The sequence below is a fragment of the Neomonachus schauinslandi genome, chromosome 15, assembly GCF_002201575.2.
Source record: "Neomonachus schauinslandi chromosome 15, ASM220157v2, whole genome shotgun sequence".
Classification (NCBI taxonomy): Eukaryota; Metazoa; Chordata; class Mammalia; order Carnivora; family Phocidae; genus Neomonachus; species Neomonachus schauinslandi.
In genome coordinates, this window is record NC_058417.1 from 27,336,324 (window position 1) to 27,352,822 (window position 16,499).

The 16,499-nt window shown below is 43.1% G+C and overlaps 1 protein-coding gene, 1 long non-coding RNA gene and 2 other non-coding genes across 5 annotated transcripts in view; 3 read left to right on the forward strand and 1 right to left on the reverse strand.

Annotated features, from left to right (window-relative positions):
• The first annotated feature begins 1,044 nt into the window (after positions 1-1,044).
• Positions 1,045-16,499, forward strand: part of TEX14 (testis expressed 14, intercellular bridge forming factor) — an 87,065-nt gene continuing 71,610 nt past the window's right edge. For both annotated transcript variants that reach the window (XM_021704099.1, XM_021704101.1), the window contains exon 1: positions 1,045-1,180. In XM_021704099.1, coding sequence (XP_021559774.1) covers positions 1,045-1,180 — 136 coding nt within the window. The remainder of the gene's footprint in view (positions 1,181-16,499) is intronic.
• On the forward strand, positions 6,057-6,270 carry LOC123326817. The gene has a single exon (XR_006541354.1). It is a non-coding gene; the product is annotated as a small nucleolar RNA U3 (small nucleolar RNA).
• On the reverse strand, positions 14,055-14,856 carry LOC110592911. Its single transcript, XR_002481133.1, has 3 exons — positions 14,824-14,856; positions 14,680-14,737; positions 14,055-14,438 (listed from the first exon to the last, which is right to left on the reverse strand). It is a non-coding gene; the product is annotated as an uncharacterized LOC110592911 (long non-coding RNA).
• Positions 15,155-15,369, forward strand: LOC123326816. The gene has a single exon (XR_006541353.1). It is a non-coding gene; the product is annotated as a small nucleolar RNA U3 (small nucleolar RNA).

A 16,499-nucleotide genomic window follows, 5' to 3' on the forward strand; every position in this document is an offset into this window, starting at 1 on the left:
ATGGTGGGTATACCACAAACACTTGATTGTATGTAATGGTCAGGTGTGGATGCCACATGTGGAAAGTTAAAATTTCTCTGCATGGATTTTATTGTGCATACTAACAGCTAACAACTATACAGGGCTTGGTGCCGGGCACAGTTCCAGGCACTTTACACATACTAGTTCATTTAAGCCCCTCAGCAACCCTCTGGTTATTATCTCCATTTACTGATGAAGAAATTGAGGCCTATCAAGGTTAAATAATTTCCCCAAGGTCACAGTTAAGCAGGTGACAGGGCCAGGACCAGAGTCTGAACTGTGAACCTAACCCACTACATTATACTCTCTACATCCCCACATAGTGACTGCATTTATGTACTAACCTTTCAGAGTTAATAGGCTCCTAGTTTTCTTAATGATAAAACAAACATGTATATATATATATATTTTAAGATTTTATTTATTTGACAGAGAGAGACACAGTGAGAGAGGAAACACAAGCAGGGGAGTGGGAGAGGGAGAAGCAGGCTCCCCGCTGAGCAGAGAGCCCAATGTGGTGCTCGATCCCAGGACCCTGGGACCATGACCTGAGCCGAAGGCAGACACTTAACCACTGAGCCACCCAGGCGCCCCAAACATGTATATTTCTAATTTTACTTCCCAGTAGCCATCACTTTTTAGTCCTAGGAATTGGTGCTAAATATATTCAGTTTTTCAATTTCACCAATAATTTTTTTTTTAAAGATTTTATTTATTTATATGAGAGAGAGAGAGAGCATGAGAGAGGGAAGGGTCAGAGGGAGAAGCAGACTCCCCGCCGAGCAGGGAGTCTGCTTCTCCCTCTCCCTCTGCCTCTCCGCCTCACTCATGCTCTCTCTCTCTCAAATGAATAAATAAAATCTTTAAAAAAAAAATCTTGTAGAGTTTCAGTAATTGTTCCCCTAATCATGTTCATTATAAATGAAAGTGGACAAGAAGTAAAAGAAATGTGAAAGAATCTAGGTTACGTCAGTGCATTTCTGATTGAGTTAAAATAAGCATGTTGGTTTCTTTTGAAACAGGATGTCTCGGGCTGTTCATCTTCCAGTTCCCTGTCCCGTTCAGCTTGGTTCCTTAAGAAATGACTCCTTGGAAGCTCAGCTGCATGAGTATGTCAAACAAGGGAACTATGTGAAAGTGAAGAAGATTCTTAAGAAAGGTAAGCACTGTGTTAAAATTGCAGGTGCAGCTTGATTCATATTTCTGAATAGTGTTAGAAGGAAAATCAGGTACATCATAAAGCTATGAGTTCTTGGGGAAATTGAAAGTTAAATCTGAAATGAGATGTTCCCTACCAGTGCAGTCAAATTGCTCAATAGAGGTCTTAAATTGTTGTTTGGAGACTTTTGTTTTGTGCTAGGGAACCGTAAGGTTTTCCAACTGTTAGACTCCTAAGATTTCTCTTCAGGCCTCAGCCACCCACCTTTAATTCTGCCTGATTCCCTTTTCTCCTTTAATCTACACCATCTACTGAGTCTTCCAAAGCCTGTGGTGGAGTGAAGAGACCAGCTTTCACAGCTCTCCCCTTCTTTGCTCCTCCCAGGACTTGGTGCTTTTGTTTCCAGTTGTTTTGTTTTGTTTTGTTTTGTTTTTGCTGGGTGTTACAGGCAGCTCAGCCTACAAGGCAGATGGAAATAGCAAATGTAGCTCAAGCAGTCTTCAAAAGAACAAACACTAAACCATACGTGGACAAGACTTCTGCTGGTATTTGGCCCTTGATCTACAGATCTAGACCTGCCTGGTTTTTTTTTAGAGTAACCAGAAGTCCTGCTGAATTCCCCCCTCCCTTCTTTTTTTTTTTTTTTTTTTTTAAAGATATTATTTATTTGCGAGAGAGAGAATGAGAGACAGAGAGCATGAGAGGGAGGAGGGTCAGAGGAAGAAGCAGACTCCCCGCCGAGCAGGGAGCCCGATGTGGGACTCGATCTCGGGACTCCAGGATCATGACCTGAGCCAAAGGCAGTCGCTTAACCAACTGAGCCACCAAGGCGCCCTCCCCCTCTCCCTTCTTAGTATAAAGAGAGGTTTATGAAGCTTCTCTCAGCTGTTTGTGAAACAGTCAGGGTGACCTAATTTCTCTGCAGTATTTCTCCATTTACTTCAGCAGCATTCCTGAGGACTTCCAGAAGGGTAACTCCAATTTTTGCAGGATCCAACTATCCCACAAAATAATTCACTCAGAAAGTTCTCAAATGTTTCCATGTACCGCCTCTAGAGTCTATAGATGAAGTAGCTGATAGTGAGTTCAATAACTTATTTGAAAAGTCCTACTGGTTTTTTCCCCCTCAAAATTTTGCATTTTATTCCATAACACATTCATGTGTGTATTAACATGAAAATGGATGTTCAGCATAGGTATGCTGTGACTTCTGGTGTCTTCTATCCACACTCTCCCAGTGTGAAAAGCAGAGTATTAGAACATTTATTGTATCTTAGACATCTGAACATTCTGCATCTTCAAATTCTTACCATTAGCAGGGGATGGGGTTGACAGGTTTAACTGGATATGAAGCAGGATTTCATCTGTGTCTGGGAATTTCAACTAAAGCCTCAGAGTGGAGAACAAGGGGTGACAAGGTGAGAAGTCCCCCGACAGTCTAAAGCAGGCCTTCTTAGGAGATGGCCAAAATGGTCCTTGGACCTTTAATTCCATCATCTACATTCGGCCTATCTAGGAGAAGGCAATGGGGTAGTGGTGGGGGTGTCAGTGGAAAAGATTCTCTAAAAGGCATTCTAGGGATAGAAAGCTGTGGAGTACCTGGGTGGCTCAGTCAGTTAGACGCCTGCCTTTGGCTCAGGTCATGATCCCGGAGTCCCAGGATCAAGCCCCACGTCGGGCTCCCTGCTCAGTGGGGAGTCTGCTTCTCCCTCTCCCGCTCCCCCTACTTGTGCTCTCTCTCTCTGTCAAATAAATAAATAAATAAATCTTAAAAAAAAAGGGGGGAAGAAAAAGCTGTGGCTTTTCCCCTCCTTCCCAGCTTCAAGCCAAATAAGAGGTCCTTCAGGTGAACCTCATGGAAAGAATTGTAGCACTTGCAAGCAGGATAGTTGGGAGCCTGTGTCTCAGCCTGCTGAACAGTAGAAATGTCAGCGCACTCCAGCTGCCACCAAGGTGGTATGAAGAGAACCTGGCATGTTACCTGGAATTTAGGGGTCAGGAAGACTGCCATCTACCTCCTTCCTAAAGCAGCCCTTGATGAATTAATAAACATGAGAGACCAGCTTGATAAACATGAGAGACCAGCAGTTGGATTAGCTACACATTTCTACCACTTAGTGGGATAAGTAGACTCTATAGAGGGTAGCTGAGCCATCTAAAGGACCTCATCTATGGAGGCACGAAGAATCCCAACAAAGGCTGGAGAAATAGCAAGAAGTCAGCAGGAGAGGGCACTGGCCCGCATTAGGGTGCTGTGAGGTGGAGTGGAGTTACCTAAGGGCCACTAACCCCTCCCACAGAAGAGCAGGCATTAGGAAGAGGCCAAAAGCTACAAAGAGGATCAGCTACATTTGAAGGCCTTGCAACTTGTCATCTTGTTGGTCCTCCCCCTCCAGCTCTGGAGTTGCTAGAAACAGCCTTGAAATCAGAGGAGTGGAAGAGCAAGGAAGAGGTTTTGATTTCAACAGGACTGGACAATTACCTGAAATGAGACTGCACTTGAAGGCCTCAAAGTGACTTAAAGACTATGGAATCTGCCTGAGATGCCTCTCTGGAGAGGGAAAGGGAGAGCCAACCAAAAGAGTGTACCTGAGGGCATTGTAAAAGGGGAAAAAATGTTTCCTGATTGTATCCTACTTATTTTAGTTATATAGATTATGAGTTCTAAAACCCAAAAGATGAGTGCCTGAGTTCCAGAACCTCAACCCAGAGTTTATTCATTTTTTATCACATGTAGATTAATATTAATTAATCTAACCTTGGGGTTAGAACACCAAGGACAGGGGCGCCTGGGTGGCTCAGTAGTTAAGTGTCTGCCTTCAGCTCAGGTCATGATCTCAGGGTCCTGGGATTGAGCCCTGCGTCAGGTTCCCTGCCCGGCGGGAGGCCTGCTTCTCCCTCTCCAGCTCCCCCTGCTTGTGTTCCCTCTCTCACTGTCTCTGTCTCTGTCAAATAAATAAAATCTTTAAAAAAAAATACCAAAGACAGATATGTGGCCTTGCATTCCAGGAGTATAATCCAGCAGAAGAAGCAGACATAAATAATTAAAGTACTAAGAAGGGCAGGAGGCAAAGAAGTACCTATTTCTCAGCCTCCTTGTCTGGGTAGTAATCAAGGGAAACCTTTTAGAGGAAGCTATATTTAGGCCAGGAAGTTAACAAAGAAAAAGAGTTGAGTTGGGGGTGCCTGGCAGGCTGTTAGTGGAGCACTTGACTCTTGATTTCAGGGTTTTGAGTTCAAGCCCCACACTGGGTGTAGAGATTACTTAAAAAAATAAAATCTTTGGGGGCGCCTGGATGGCTCAGTCATTAAGCGTCTGCCTTCGGCTCAGGTCATGATCCCAGGGTCCTGGGATCGAGCCCCACATCGGGCTCCCCGCTTGGCGGGAAGCCTGCTTCTCCCTCTCCCACTCCCCCTGCTGTGTTCCCTCTCTCGCTGTGTCTCTCTCTGTCAAATAACATAAAATCTTTTAAAAAATAAAAATAAATAAATAAATAAAATCTTTTTAAAAATTGAATGTGCTGGAGTGATAGACCCACATGCAGTTGGAGAGTCTGCTCTCAAGAGGCATGGCATGGATGTTGAGGGGTTCCTAGAAACGTTAGAGGAATGGGGAATGGAAAAGTGTTAGATATGGAAGGGACCAGAGCAGAGATAGGCTCTTGGGTAAAAGTGATTGGAAGGCACTTTATAACTTCAGATATAAGAAACTGAGGATATGTCTCAGACTTCGGCAGATTGCCCAAATACTGTCCCTTTCTGGTGGAATTTAAGTACAGAGCATTTGACTGTCTCTGAGAAGAGTCAGTTAGAAGTGTTTAGATGAGATGAACCTGATGTGTTTTAGTCATGTTACTATGAAGCACTGAAAAATGTGGTTGATTCAGAAAACCATGTGCATGTCCACGTAGCACTGTGCTTCCTGGCATCCTGGAAGATGTGGGGCAGAAGTATTTTTACAAGAGTTAAGTGATGAAAACAGTTACACACTTCATAAGGTGTGTTCTTTGAGGAGAAACTGGGATTAACTTTTGCCACAGGTAAAGGGGTAGGCTGCTTCTGAGATTTACAAGCCAGGAAGGTGTAACATTAAGGACTGAACTTTAAGTGATGATGTATTGAGTGCTTTATTAGAGAAATTAATTTGATTGGAGACTAGACCTCCTGAGGACGACCACTGTGGCTTACCAGAAAGAAGCCGGACTTGATTTAGTACCAGACATACCTAGGTTTCCCCAGCTGTGTGAAGAGATGCATCTGTAAGAATGAGGAAGTAAAGACACCCTTCTTCAGTTGTTTAGAGGATGAAATGAAACAACCGATTAAAATGCCTGTCATCAAGTAGGTATTCAGTAAATCATCATGGTTATGATGATTATTATGTGGTATAAGAAGTGTACACCAGGTCTTACCTGTCTCTCTCTTTGCCTCCTCCTCCCGCCTCTCTTTCAAGGTAAGGGAAACCTAGTCTCTTCAAGTCAGCGGACTTTGGTAGCAAGCGAGAGGCAGTCCAACGCTGACCAGGGGCGTCAACAGCGTTTTCTTAGCCTATAGTGGGGTGGCGCGACCCGACCAGGACCCAGGCCATGCAGGGTGCGGTGGGCGGGGCAATACAGGTCCCTCTGGGGTGGAGTCAGGTATACAGCGTGTGATTGGCTGCTAGGAAGCCGCATGCTAATGAGGCTTGTTACTGATTTAAGTGTTGCTGGAAGATTAACAGGTGAAAAAATAGTGTTTTGAACTTTGCCATTTGACCAAATTGTTGTGAAATATAAAACAAAATGTACGTGATGAGGCAGATGAGTTGACAAAAATGTCGCCATGACTAAAAGTGTGCGGCTGCCATAGACCTAGCTGAGGCCGCAAGTTCAAGGTTAAGACTATACTTTCAGGGATCATTTTTATAGTTTGTTACTGGAGAGGATTCTCTGAACGTGTAGAGTACCTGAAACCACGAGGAGGAGGCAGAGTATCCCTTTCTGAGCGTGAAGTGGGCTCTGGGTATTGCTTTTGTAGCTGCCCTTTGTCTTTGATGATCGTTCTTCTTCTCTTTTGGAGAAGTTAGAGGGAAGGGATACCGTCTGAGTGGTTTCTCTGTAACTTTTTTTAGTTTAAAATTAGGTTGGTGATTGTTAATATTATGTGGGTGGGGTATTAGGTTAATGTTGCATGCTTGTTTTAGTGTTTTGGGGGTTTTACAATTTTTGTTTCTGACTATGTGGTGGGAAGTTTTAGAAACGCTTGTTTTTCAGAGGTTGGTTTTTGTCTTTTTTTCTTTATTTTGTTATTTGTTTCATTTTAAGAGTGCGCGCGAAAGCCGGCGCAAGCGTAGGGGGTAGGGGTAGAGGTAAGAAAGCTCAGCCACAAGTAACAATCTTACGCTCAGTTTGTTGAGCCACTTCGGTGTCTCTTGATGGTATTTTATATGTAAATTGTTTCTCTCCATCTTTAGTGCACTTCACCTTATATACCAGAACTTTCTTTAGTCAGATATTGAACCTCCTAAATTAATACTTGGAGTTCTCTTTTTCTAAGACTTTATTTTTTTAAAGAGTTTATTTGTTTGACAGAGAGAGACAGCGGGGGAGGGGGGGGGAGGGGGAGGGGCAGGCTTCCCACCGAGCAGGGAGCCAGGACTCCGGGATCACGACCTGAGCCGAAGGCAGACGCTTAACGACTGAGCCACCCAGGCGCCCCTTTCTAAGACTTTATTTTTGACAGAGCACAAGCAGGGGGAGTGGCAGGCAGAGGGAGAAGCAGGCTCCCCGCAGAGACGGGGAGTCCGACGGGGAGTCCGATGTGGAATTCTGTCCCAGGACCCCGGGATTATGACCTAAGCCGAAGGCAGTCGCTTAAACAACTGAGCCACCCCTGCGCTCGCTATTTTCTTTTAATCTCTCTACGGTTTGTATTACCTTCTGGACTTTTGACCTTTACTGCCAAGTTTTATATTAAATTTTAACTTTTGGTTGTGAATATTTTAGTTTTTAAGAGATTTTTTTAAGGGTTTGCTGCAATTGACATAAACATTGTATTAGTTTCTGTACATGATTCCATGTTTGCATGATTGCAAAATGATAACCACAATGTCTAGTTTACATGTCACCATACATAGTTAACAGAATTTTTTTCTTGTGATGAGCCCAGATCACACATTCCGCTCAGGTCCTGTCTGGGATCAAGCCCCACATCAGGCTCCCTGCTCTGTGGGGAGTGTGCTTGAAAGTAGACTCAGTGCGCCCCCTGGGGGGGGGGCAGGCGGAGATCTTTTTATACCCCCCTGGCGCTTCTCTTTTGTTTTGTTTTTTGTTTTGTTTTTTTTCCAGAGAAAACTCTAATGCTGTGCCTGGGGGAATACATGCTTAGTCATTTAAGGCCTGTTATCAGTATTTTCCAGTACTGTGATTCATAAATCATTCACTGACACACGAGGAATCTCACCCTTTAGTTCTGGGTCTGCTTGTAGTGGGTAATCTACCCACTATTTACTTCATCTGTGTTTGAACAAGATATCCCTGAAACCACAGATTTAATGTATAGTTTTAATGCGTGGTTTGTTTGTTTTTAGTGAATATTGAGTTCATAGTACACATAGTTTACACTAGTTCATAGTTTTTTTCATTACTAACTAAAGTTAATAGTTTACACTAGGATTCACTCTTTGTGCTATATATTTCTATGGATTTGGACAAATGTATGTTATTTCCACCATTAAGTATCATACACAATAATTTCACTGCCCTAAAAATCCTTTATGCTCCTCCTGTTTATCTCTCTATGTGAACCCTGGCAGCCACTGATTTTTTTTTACTGTCTCCATATTTGTCTTTTCCAGAATATCATATAGTTGAAACCAAATGATGTAGCCTTTCCAGAGTGGCTTCTCTTAGCCAATATGCATTTAAAGTTCTTTTGTATCATTTGTTGGCTTCATAGCTCATTCATTTTTATTGCTGAATAATATTTATTGTCTGGATGTACCACAGTTTGTTTATCCACTCATCTATTGAAGGACATCTTGGTTGTTTCCAAGTTTTGGCAATTATGAATAAAGCTGCTGTAAATATCATGGGCAGGTTTTTGTTTTTTTTTAAGATGTTATTTATTTGTCAGAGAGAGAGAGAGCACAAGCAGGGGGAGAAGGAGGCTGCCAGGAGCCTGATGCGGGACTTGGTCCCAGGACACTGGGATCGTGACCTTAGCCAAAGGCAGATGCTTAACTGACTGAGTCATGCAGGCATCCCTCATATGCAGGTTTTTGTGTGACATTAGTTTTCAACTCATTTTGAGTAAATACCAAGGAGTGCAATTGCTGGATTTTATGATAAGAGTATTTTTAGTTTTGTAAGAAACTGCCAAACTGTATTCCGAAGTGGCTGTAGTATTTTACATTCCTACCAGCAATGAATGAGACTTCCTGTTGATCCACATCTTTACCAGACTTGATGTTTTGGATTTTTGTTAGTGGGGCGTACACACACAATACACCTAAGAAGCAAACGATGAGGTTACATCTGTAGTTATTTGGAACAGCAAGTTTTCATTCCCCAACAGTAGTTTCCCCATAACATGGAAGTACGAACCTGTTAAACAGTGGTGAAGCAAAGCCCCAAGGAAAGGTTCTGATCTTAACCGGGCTGCTCTCAACAGTGATTTTCTCAAGCTACAAGCAAAGGCGCAGAATACAGTTTGCCCAGTGCTTAGTTTGGGGAGAGAACCCATTTTTCTTTGACAGGGTTAAGGAATTTGCCCAAGATGCCACAATCGGTAAGTGAGGACTGAACTGGTTCCAAAGAACACAAACCTGACACTAACTTCCCTGTTTCTCTGGGATCCAGAGCTCTTAAAGAGATGACACCTAATGTAGCTTCCCGGAAATCAGTCATTATTTGAAGGGGCTGGCTTGCAAAGTTTGCTGATTTTTGAGGAGGCCACATGAGAAACCATCTCCCCAATAAGCAAAGTGTGTGTGGGTTTCCTTTCCTCAATAGAGGCCTGATCAGGAATTATCTTTTATTTTTAAAGTGCCTTTAAAAAGAATTTTTTTTTTTTTTTTAAGTTTTCTGACCTGATAGAAATGCTAAGAACTGGTTAGTGTACTGAGGCCTTTTAGAGCCTGGCATACAATTTGGGTGTTTGGGGCTATTCCTCTGTTCTTTTTTTTTTTTTAATAGATTTTATTTATTTATTTATTTGACAGAGAGAGACACAGCTAGAGCAGGAACACAAGCAGGGGAGTGGGAGAGGGAGAAGCAGGCTTCCTGTGGAGCAGGGAGCCCAATGCAGGGCTGGATCACAGGACCCTGGGATCATGACCCGAGCCGAAGGCAGACGCTTAACAACTGAGCCACCCAGGCACCCCTATTCCTTTGTTCTTTAAGAGTTTTCTTTGTTTGTTTGTTTGTTTGTTTTTTACTAGGCTCCTTGCCCAGTGTGCAGCCTAACACAGGGCTTGATCTCACGACTCTGAGATCAAGACCTGAGCTGAGATCAAGAGTCAGACACTTAACCAACTGAGCAACCCAGGTACCCCTCTTTAAAAGTATTCTAAGCTAAAGTTTCTTCTTTAATGTATTTAAAAGTGATCCACTTCTGTTCTTCTTCTGAAACACAAGTCTTTATTATTCTTCTACTTTTAGTAGTCATTTACTTCCTTGTGACCTCATATAGGTTTGTGTTTATTTACTGAGCACATTCCTAGCCATGCACCATGCTAAAGGCTGGAGACTCAATGGTAATTAAGAGTCCCTCTTTCCTCTGTCTAGAGGTGGAACATAGGATAGCATAATCACCCAAAAAAAAAAAAAAATCATAACTGCTGCAAGGGTACCAGCTGTGTGGGAATCAGAAAGACTCCCCAAGATCTCTAAAGATTTAAAAATAGTGATGAAAGGGAAAACTCTTATTTTTTCCCTCACAATACTTCTGACATCAAATGTGTGGGTTTTTTTCCCCACACTGAGCAATTCTCCAACACCAGGTGAGTGTTCTACAATTCGATTAAATTCTGTCTACCAGGAGATAGCATCAGATCCCACAACTTAAGCACTCAAGTCTCACAAGATTGCCCCCACCCAATACCTTGGACACCAGACATAAGTAGTGGGTCTTCAGGTTACACAAAACTTTGTCTGACTTGATTACAAATCAGAGGTTTCCACAACTCACTCCTTGGGTTTAAGAATTTGCTAGAACAGTTCACAGAACTCAGGAAAACAGTTTACTTATTAGATCAGTTTATTGTAAAAGGACTCAACTCAGGAGCAGCCAGAGGAAGAGATGCATAGAGCAAGATATGGGGAAGGGGTGTGGAGCTTACATTCCCAGTCCAAGTGTGCCACCAAGTGTGCTATCTCTAGCTCCTCCCCTCTCCCCGGAGTTTCGGGGGTGGGGTCAAATTTCCAAGCTGCTTTTTTTTTTTTTTTTTTTTTTTTTAGAGGCAGAGGAGGGGCAGAGAGAGAATCTTAAGTAGGCTCTACACCCAGTTCAGAGCCTGGCGTGGGGCTCAAACTCAGACCCTGAGATCATGACCTGAACTGAAAGTAAGAGTTGGACACTTAACTTGACTGAGCCACCCAGGTGCCCCTCAAAGTTCCAAGCCTCTAATCTTGGATTTTTCTTTTTTTTTTTTTAAGATTTTATTTATTTGACAGAGACACTGAGAGAGGGAACACAAGCAGGGGGAGTGGGAGAAGCAGGCTTCCCATGGAGCAGGGAGCCTGACGCGGGGCTCGATCCCAGGACCCTGGGACCATGACCTGAGCCGAAGGCAGACGCCTAACGACTGAGCCACCCAGGCACCCCAATCTTGGCTTTTTCTTTCTGGTGACCAGTTTCCATCCTGAATCCCACCAAGAGTAGTCTCATTAGAACAAAAGATGCTTCTTTTACCCAGGAAATATGTCAGGAAACAGGATCAAAGACCAAATATTAAAACAAAAATGCTTTTAGAACCATTATTGCTTAGGAAATTACAAAAGTTTTAGGAGCTCTGGTCAGGAGTCAGGATAAAGACCAAAATATGTATTTCTTATTGTATCACAGTATCACAGGTTAACCCCGGGAAAGAGGGCAAGGAAGTGCATTTCCAGCAAAGGTAACAACAGGTTGGAAGGTCTTTTTTGGTAGAAGCATAACGAATATGAGAGACTTCATGAAAGTGGGTGAGTCTGGGACAGTGAGAACTGGAGATGTGAGCTAAAGCATGAGATTGGAGAGACAAGAGGAGAGCCAAGACATATAGGGCCTTAGAAGCTCTCATCCTGAGAGCAGTGAGATGCCAGTGAAGTATTTTCAGCAGGGTAGAGGTAAGTGTGTGAGGTAACTGTCAAGATCTGAGGTTCTACTATATTTGCAAGCTACCAAGTTAGCCTGTCACAGTTTTGTGGATGTTGGCACAGGATACTAGATTCCTGGGTCAGAGATAAAGGACAGTTTATTATTCCCAGCAATAGTAGTAGCTCAAGTATTGTAATTTTTGTACTGGAGCCCAAGTTCCCAGAAGGTGATGCAAAGAGGGCCAAGTGATGCCTGCACACAACGTAGGCTGCATGACAGAAGAGGGGTTTTGGAAACCCAAGATCAGGGGAGCTGTGTCTTTTATAATGGGCATACACCTGCCTGACATTGTCCCCAGAGGGAGACATATTCTTTATTATATTGGATAGGAAACAAGCCTGCTCTTTGCTCTGGAGGGAGACACTGTCTCTAGCTCTCAAGTCTGTTCACGATACAAATATCCTTGAGTAGATTCTTCAGAACAAAAGCTGATGTGCAGAAATGTGAGAGACATGGAGAATTGCTTCTCAAAGGTGGCATGATTGGATTTAGAGTTTGAAAGGGAGGGTGCCTGGCTGGCTCAGTCAGAAGAGCATATGACTCTTGATCTCAGGGCCATGAGTTTGAGCCCCACATTGGGTGTGGAAATTATTTTAAAAAAAAAAGTAAAGAAAAAGAAAGAACCCTTCCTGGGGCACCTGGCTGGGTCAGTTGGAGGAGCAGGCAACTCTTGATCTAAGAGTCGTGAGTTTGAGCCCCATGTGCGGTGTAGTGATTACTTAAATAAATAAAACCTAAAAAAAAAAAAAGTTTGAAAAGGAACCTGGCCACTGTGTAGGAAATGGATTGGAGAAGGGCAATGGTGAGTGTAGGTTAAGCTCTGTCCAGCTGAAAGATGATCACTTGACCAGCCAAGGAGATAGTAGAGGTGAAGAAAGGTGGAGGAATTTGAGAGGTATGTGGGAGATAAATCATCAGCCTTATGATAGGTTGGTGTGAAGGAAGGTGTCAGAGATGACCCTTGTTTTGTGCTCCTGGATGGGTTTGTGGGCAGTGGTTTATGCTCCTGGACAGGTGGGCAGTGGTACCATCACTGAGTTAGGAAACTGGAAGAGACCTAGTTTTAGGGAGCAGGGAAAACTAGCTTGGACATGTTGAATTCAAGGTGCTTTTGAGACATTCAATTCAGGATGTCAGTCAACTAGATGTCAGGTAGGCAGATCTGCAGCTGAGGTCTGGCATCTGTTATGTGCTGCATGCTAGTATTAGACCTAGTCTGGCACTGTTGCTGACCAAACAGAAGTTTCTTAAGTTCTCTGTGCCTCCATTTCTTTGTAAAACAGGGGTAATAATAAAACCCTCCCTCATAGAGGTGTTAAGGATATGAAGAAGGCAATTTGAGAATATCAGAGGTAGAAGGGACTTTCAAAGCTGGTTATTTAGTCCAATTCCTTATTTCAACATTTTATATAGTTAAGGATCATGTGTCCCCCCACCCCACCCCACCTTTTACCCACTCTCTTTTTGGTGCTCAGAAGTAGGGTGTTTATATGTGTGTGTATATCACATGGGTGTGAGATACGCAGGGTGAGGTCTCAGGTTCCTTTAGGGAGGCCTAGCTTGTCACTGAGTACCGGTTGATGACTTGCTTTGTTAGTAATCTTGAGGACAGGAATTTTGGGTCTCATTTTCTTCTTGATCTGTCACAGAATTTCTGAGTGCTATTCACTGGGCAAACACATGGCTGTTGTCTATCAGGAAATGGCCAAAGGGCCTTCCAGTCAGGACACAGGGTGTATTCTTAGCCTTTTCCTCTTCATAGCACCTCTAATTGCTAAGTTGACTCCCATCAGTAAGTAGTTCATCCCCAGTCACCCTTTCTTAGGAATGGCGGCCCTATGATTTGCTTCCTTAGCATTTGTAAGAAATGCCTAAATGATGTCTCACTGCTCCTCAGACAGTGCATCCCGGATTCCCCCTTTTCTCCCTTTGTAACTTCTTTTTTTTTTGTAACTTCTGCACCCCCCCTCGCCCCCCAGTACTTCTACTGCCTACTTCTTTCCTTATGGGTTTACTTTAGTCAGGTCAGTTTTACCTGGTTCTAGTCTTTGGCAAAACACAAAGAGCCTCTTCTTTGGGTTACATGGAAGGAGATAAGGACTTAAAAGATACAGAAAGGTGGAATGTCAGTGCTCAAGGAAGCAGGAGACAGATAGCCTTGTGGCCTGGGTGAGCCACTTAATATTCTAAGTTTCCATTTCTTCAAACCCTTAGGGTTGGTTCCAAGATTAAATGGGATAATATATGCAAAGGGTTTAGTAGAAGGCCTGGAACATATTTTGTGTCTTTCTCCAATGTCAGCTTTATTCAATCATAAAGCAAAAGTTAAATCACAATTATAAAGCAGGTTCAGGATTCCAAACTCAATGACAGTTCACCATGGGATTAAGCTTGGCTTCTTACACAGCACACAGAGCAGGACAGAATTAAAGCCACACAACACACAAGATAACGGAAGGGTGCAGGAAGTTAACCAACCAAACGCAAAGTCAGTCCATGGCTGAACAGTTGAGATAAGGCTTGAGATATGTCTCGTCCGGGTCAGCTCTTGACACTTATTGCTTCTGATGTTCAGGCAGTGAAGGATCTCCGTTCTGTTCAGGGATCAGCCTTCAGGGGCAGTTGCCTTTTTAAAATGGTCAGACATAGAGGGATCAGGTCTGAAAAGTCTGACCGTTTCCTGCCAAAATCCTTCCCTTTTTAAAGGGATTTAATCAGTTTTGGGTCTCTGCAGACCTCCTCTGGTTCTACACGTTATCAGTTCTGGGGTGTCAGCTGAGGTTGGTCTGGGTGGTATCTTCTAGCTGCAGTACCTTAACTGCTTGCGGTCATTGCTTGACACAGGCTCCTGCTTGACATGAGAGACTCCATTTTGCTCTCTACACCTGGATACATTGTTTTGAAAAGGAACCTAAAATCTCTTTAAAAAAAGAAAAAAGAAAAAGAAAGAAACAAGGAGTGCCTGGGTGGCTCAGTTGGTTAAGTGTCTGCTTTCCGTTTAGGTGGTGGTCCTGGGGTCCTGGGATCGAGTGCGGCATCGGGCTCCCTGCTCTGCAGGAAGCCTCCTTCTCCCTCTCCCACTCCCCCTGCTTGTGTTCTCGCTCTCGCTCTCTCTCTGTGTCAAATAAATAAAATCTTGAAAAAAAAAAAAGAAAACCTACCCAGAGGTGAGTCCAATATGTGCCCCTCAAATCAACACACGAGTAACGAGCAGCCGGTCTGAAAGTAAAAATGTCAAATTAATTTACATACTAACTTTTCAAATTCAGGGTCTTAGAGGTTCCAAAAAAAAAAAAAATCCCCACCCGAAGACGGGGTGTGTAATACATGAGATGCCGGTACTGATTGGCGCCCCCCAGCGCACCCTTACCTTAAACTAGTCCCGAAGTTTTAGCGTCAGAAAGACAAGAGCTTCTGATTGGCTGTCGGTCCGTGATAGGCTAATTAAGAACCAGAAGACTTAGTTTTCTTAAAGGAAAAGGACTCTTAAGAGTCTGCAGAGTGTTTTAGAAGATGGTGTATAAAACAATACTTTGTTTATGTGATATTTCTGAAAAATGAGAGAAGTGCGAAAAATGTCATCAGCGCAAAGTGTGCGGCTGCCATAGACCAAGCCGAGGCCGCGAGGTCAAAGTTAAAACTATACTTTCAGGGATCATTTCTATAGTTTATTACTAGAGAAGTTTCTCTGAACGTGTAGAGTACCCGTAAACCACGAGGAGGAGGCACAGTATCCTTTCCTGAGCGTGAAATTGGCTTTGGGTGTTATTTACGTATCAGCCCTTTGTCTTTGATGATCGTTCTTCTTCTCTTTTGGAGAAGTTAGAGGGAAGGGATGCCGTCTGAGTGGTTTTGGTGGGGTTTTTTTGGTTTCTAAAAATAGAGCTGTTATGGGGTTGGTGGTTTTTTTTTTTTTTTTTTTTTTGGTTTCGTTTTATGAGTATTTGGTAGAGAAAAATAACGAGAGCACTAGTGCAAGTAGTGGGAAAGAGAAAAGCAAAGGAGCAGGGTTCAGGTTAGAAAATGCTTAGCAGTTGAGTTACCTGGGTGCAGTGTTTTATGGATATCAAGTTATTTTTTTTTTCTGTGTATAGTTTACTGGAAGGAAACATACTACTGTGTTTAGTGTTAGAGCTTTCAGAAGAAGAATGAGAGGATGGTTTAGTCATAGCACTTTGATGAAGAGCTGGAGATACAGTTTTCTCTATTATTTGAAGGGTGGTGGGCTGCTATTGAAAGGAGAATGGTTTTGATCTGCTCTGTGGATTAAAGTTGCTAACGGCTGTGTGGCAGTTAGGTTGGGGTAGGGATTAAGTCAAATGAGAAGTGTGAAACCTGGTTGGGCACCTACTACATTCATCTAGGTAGTAGGGAAGGTGGTGGTGGTGACGGAGAAAGAGAAACTGACTAGATCTGAAAGATATTTAATATTGGTAGGACTTGGGGGATTGATTCAGTATAGGTATGAGTGAAGAATAATGGTCAGGTTTTATGGCTTGAGCAAATGATTCCTGATGTTAAAATGGGGAGAAGGAGGAGTAACTGAATTAGGTAGGGCAGTGGGGTGGGAAGTGATGGTAGAGCTCAGTGTAGGACACATTTAGGAGAAATTTCTGACCTTTAACAGACAGAACTCCCAAAGCTGACTGAGAAGGGGTGGCCAAACAGGTAGGATGAAAACCAGATGAATGTGCTTGATCAAAGTCAAGGAAGGAAAGTAGAACAGAAAAATGTGTAGGAAACATATGAAATCAAGATACAGATAGAAAGCCATGGCATTTAGTGGTGACTTTATTGGTCTTGCAGCAGAGATAGAAGCTGGTTTGGGATGGGCTGATCAATGAAGCCTGATGGATGGGCTCCCAGAAGATCAAGCTGTGATGGAGAGTATAGAGGTAGATATGCATTGGGGGCGGGTGGGGGATGTGGGATGTAGACAGGGAGATGGGAGATTTTTTTTTTTTTTAAGATTTTACTTATT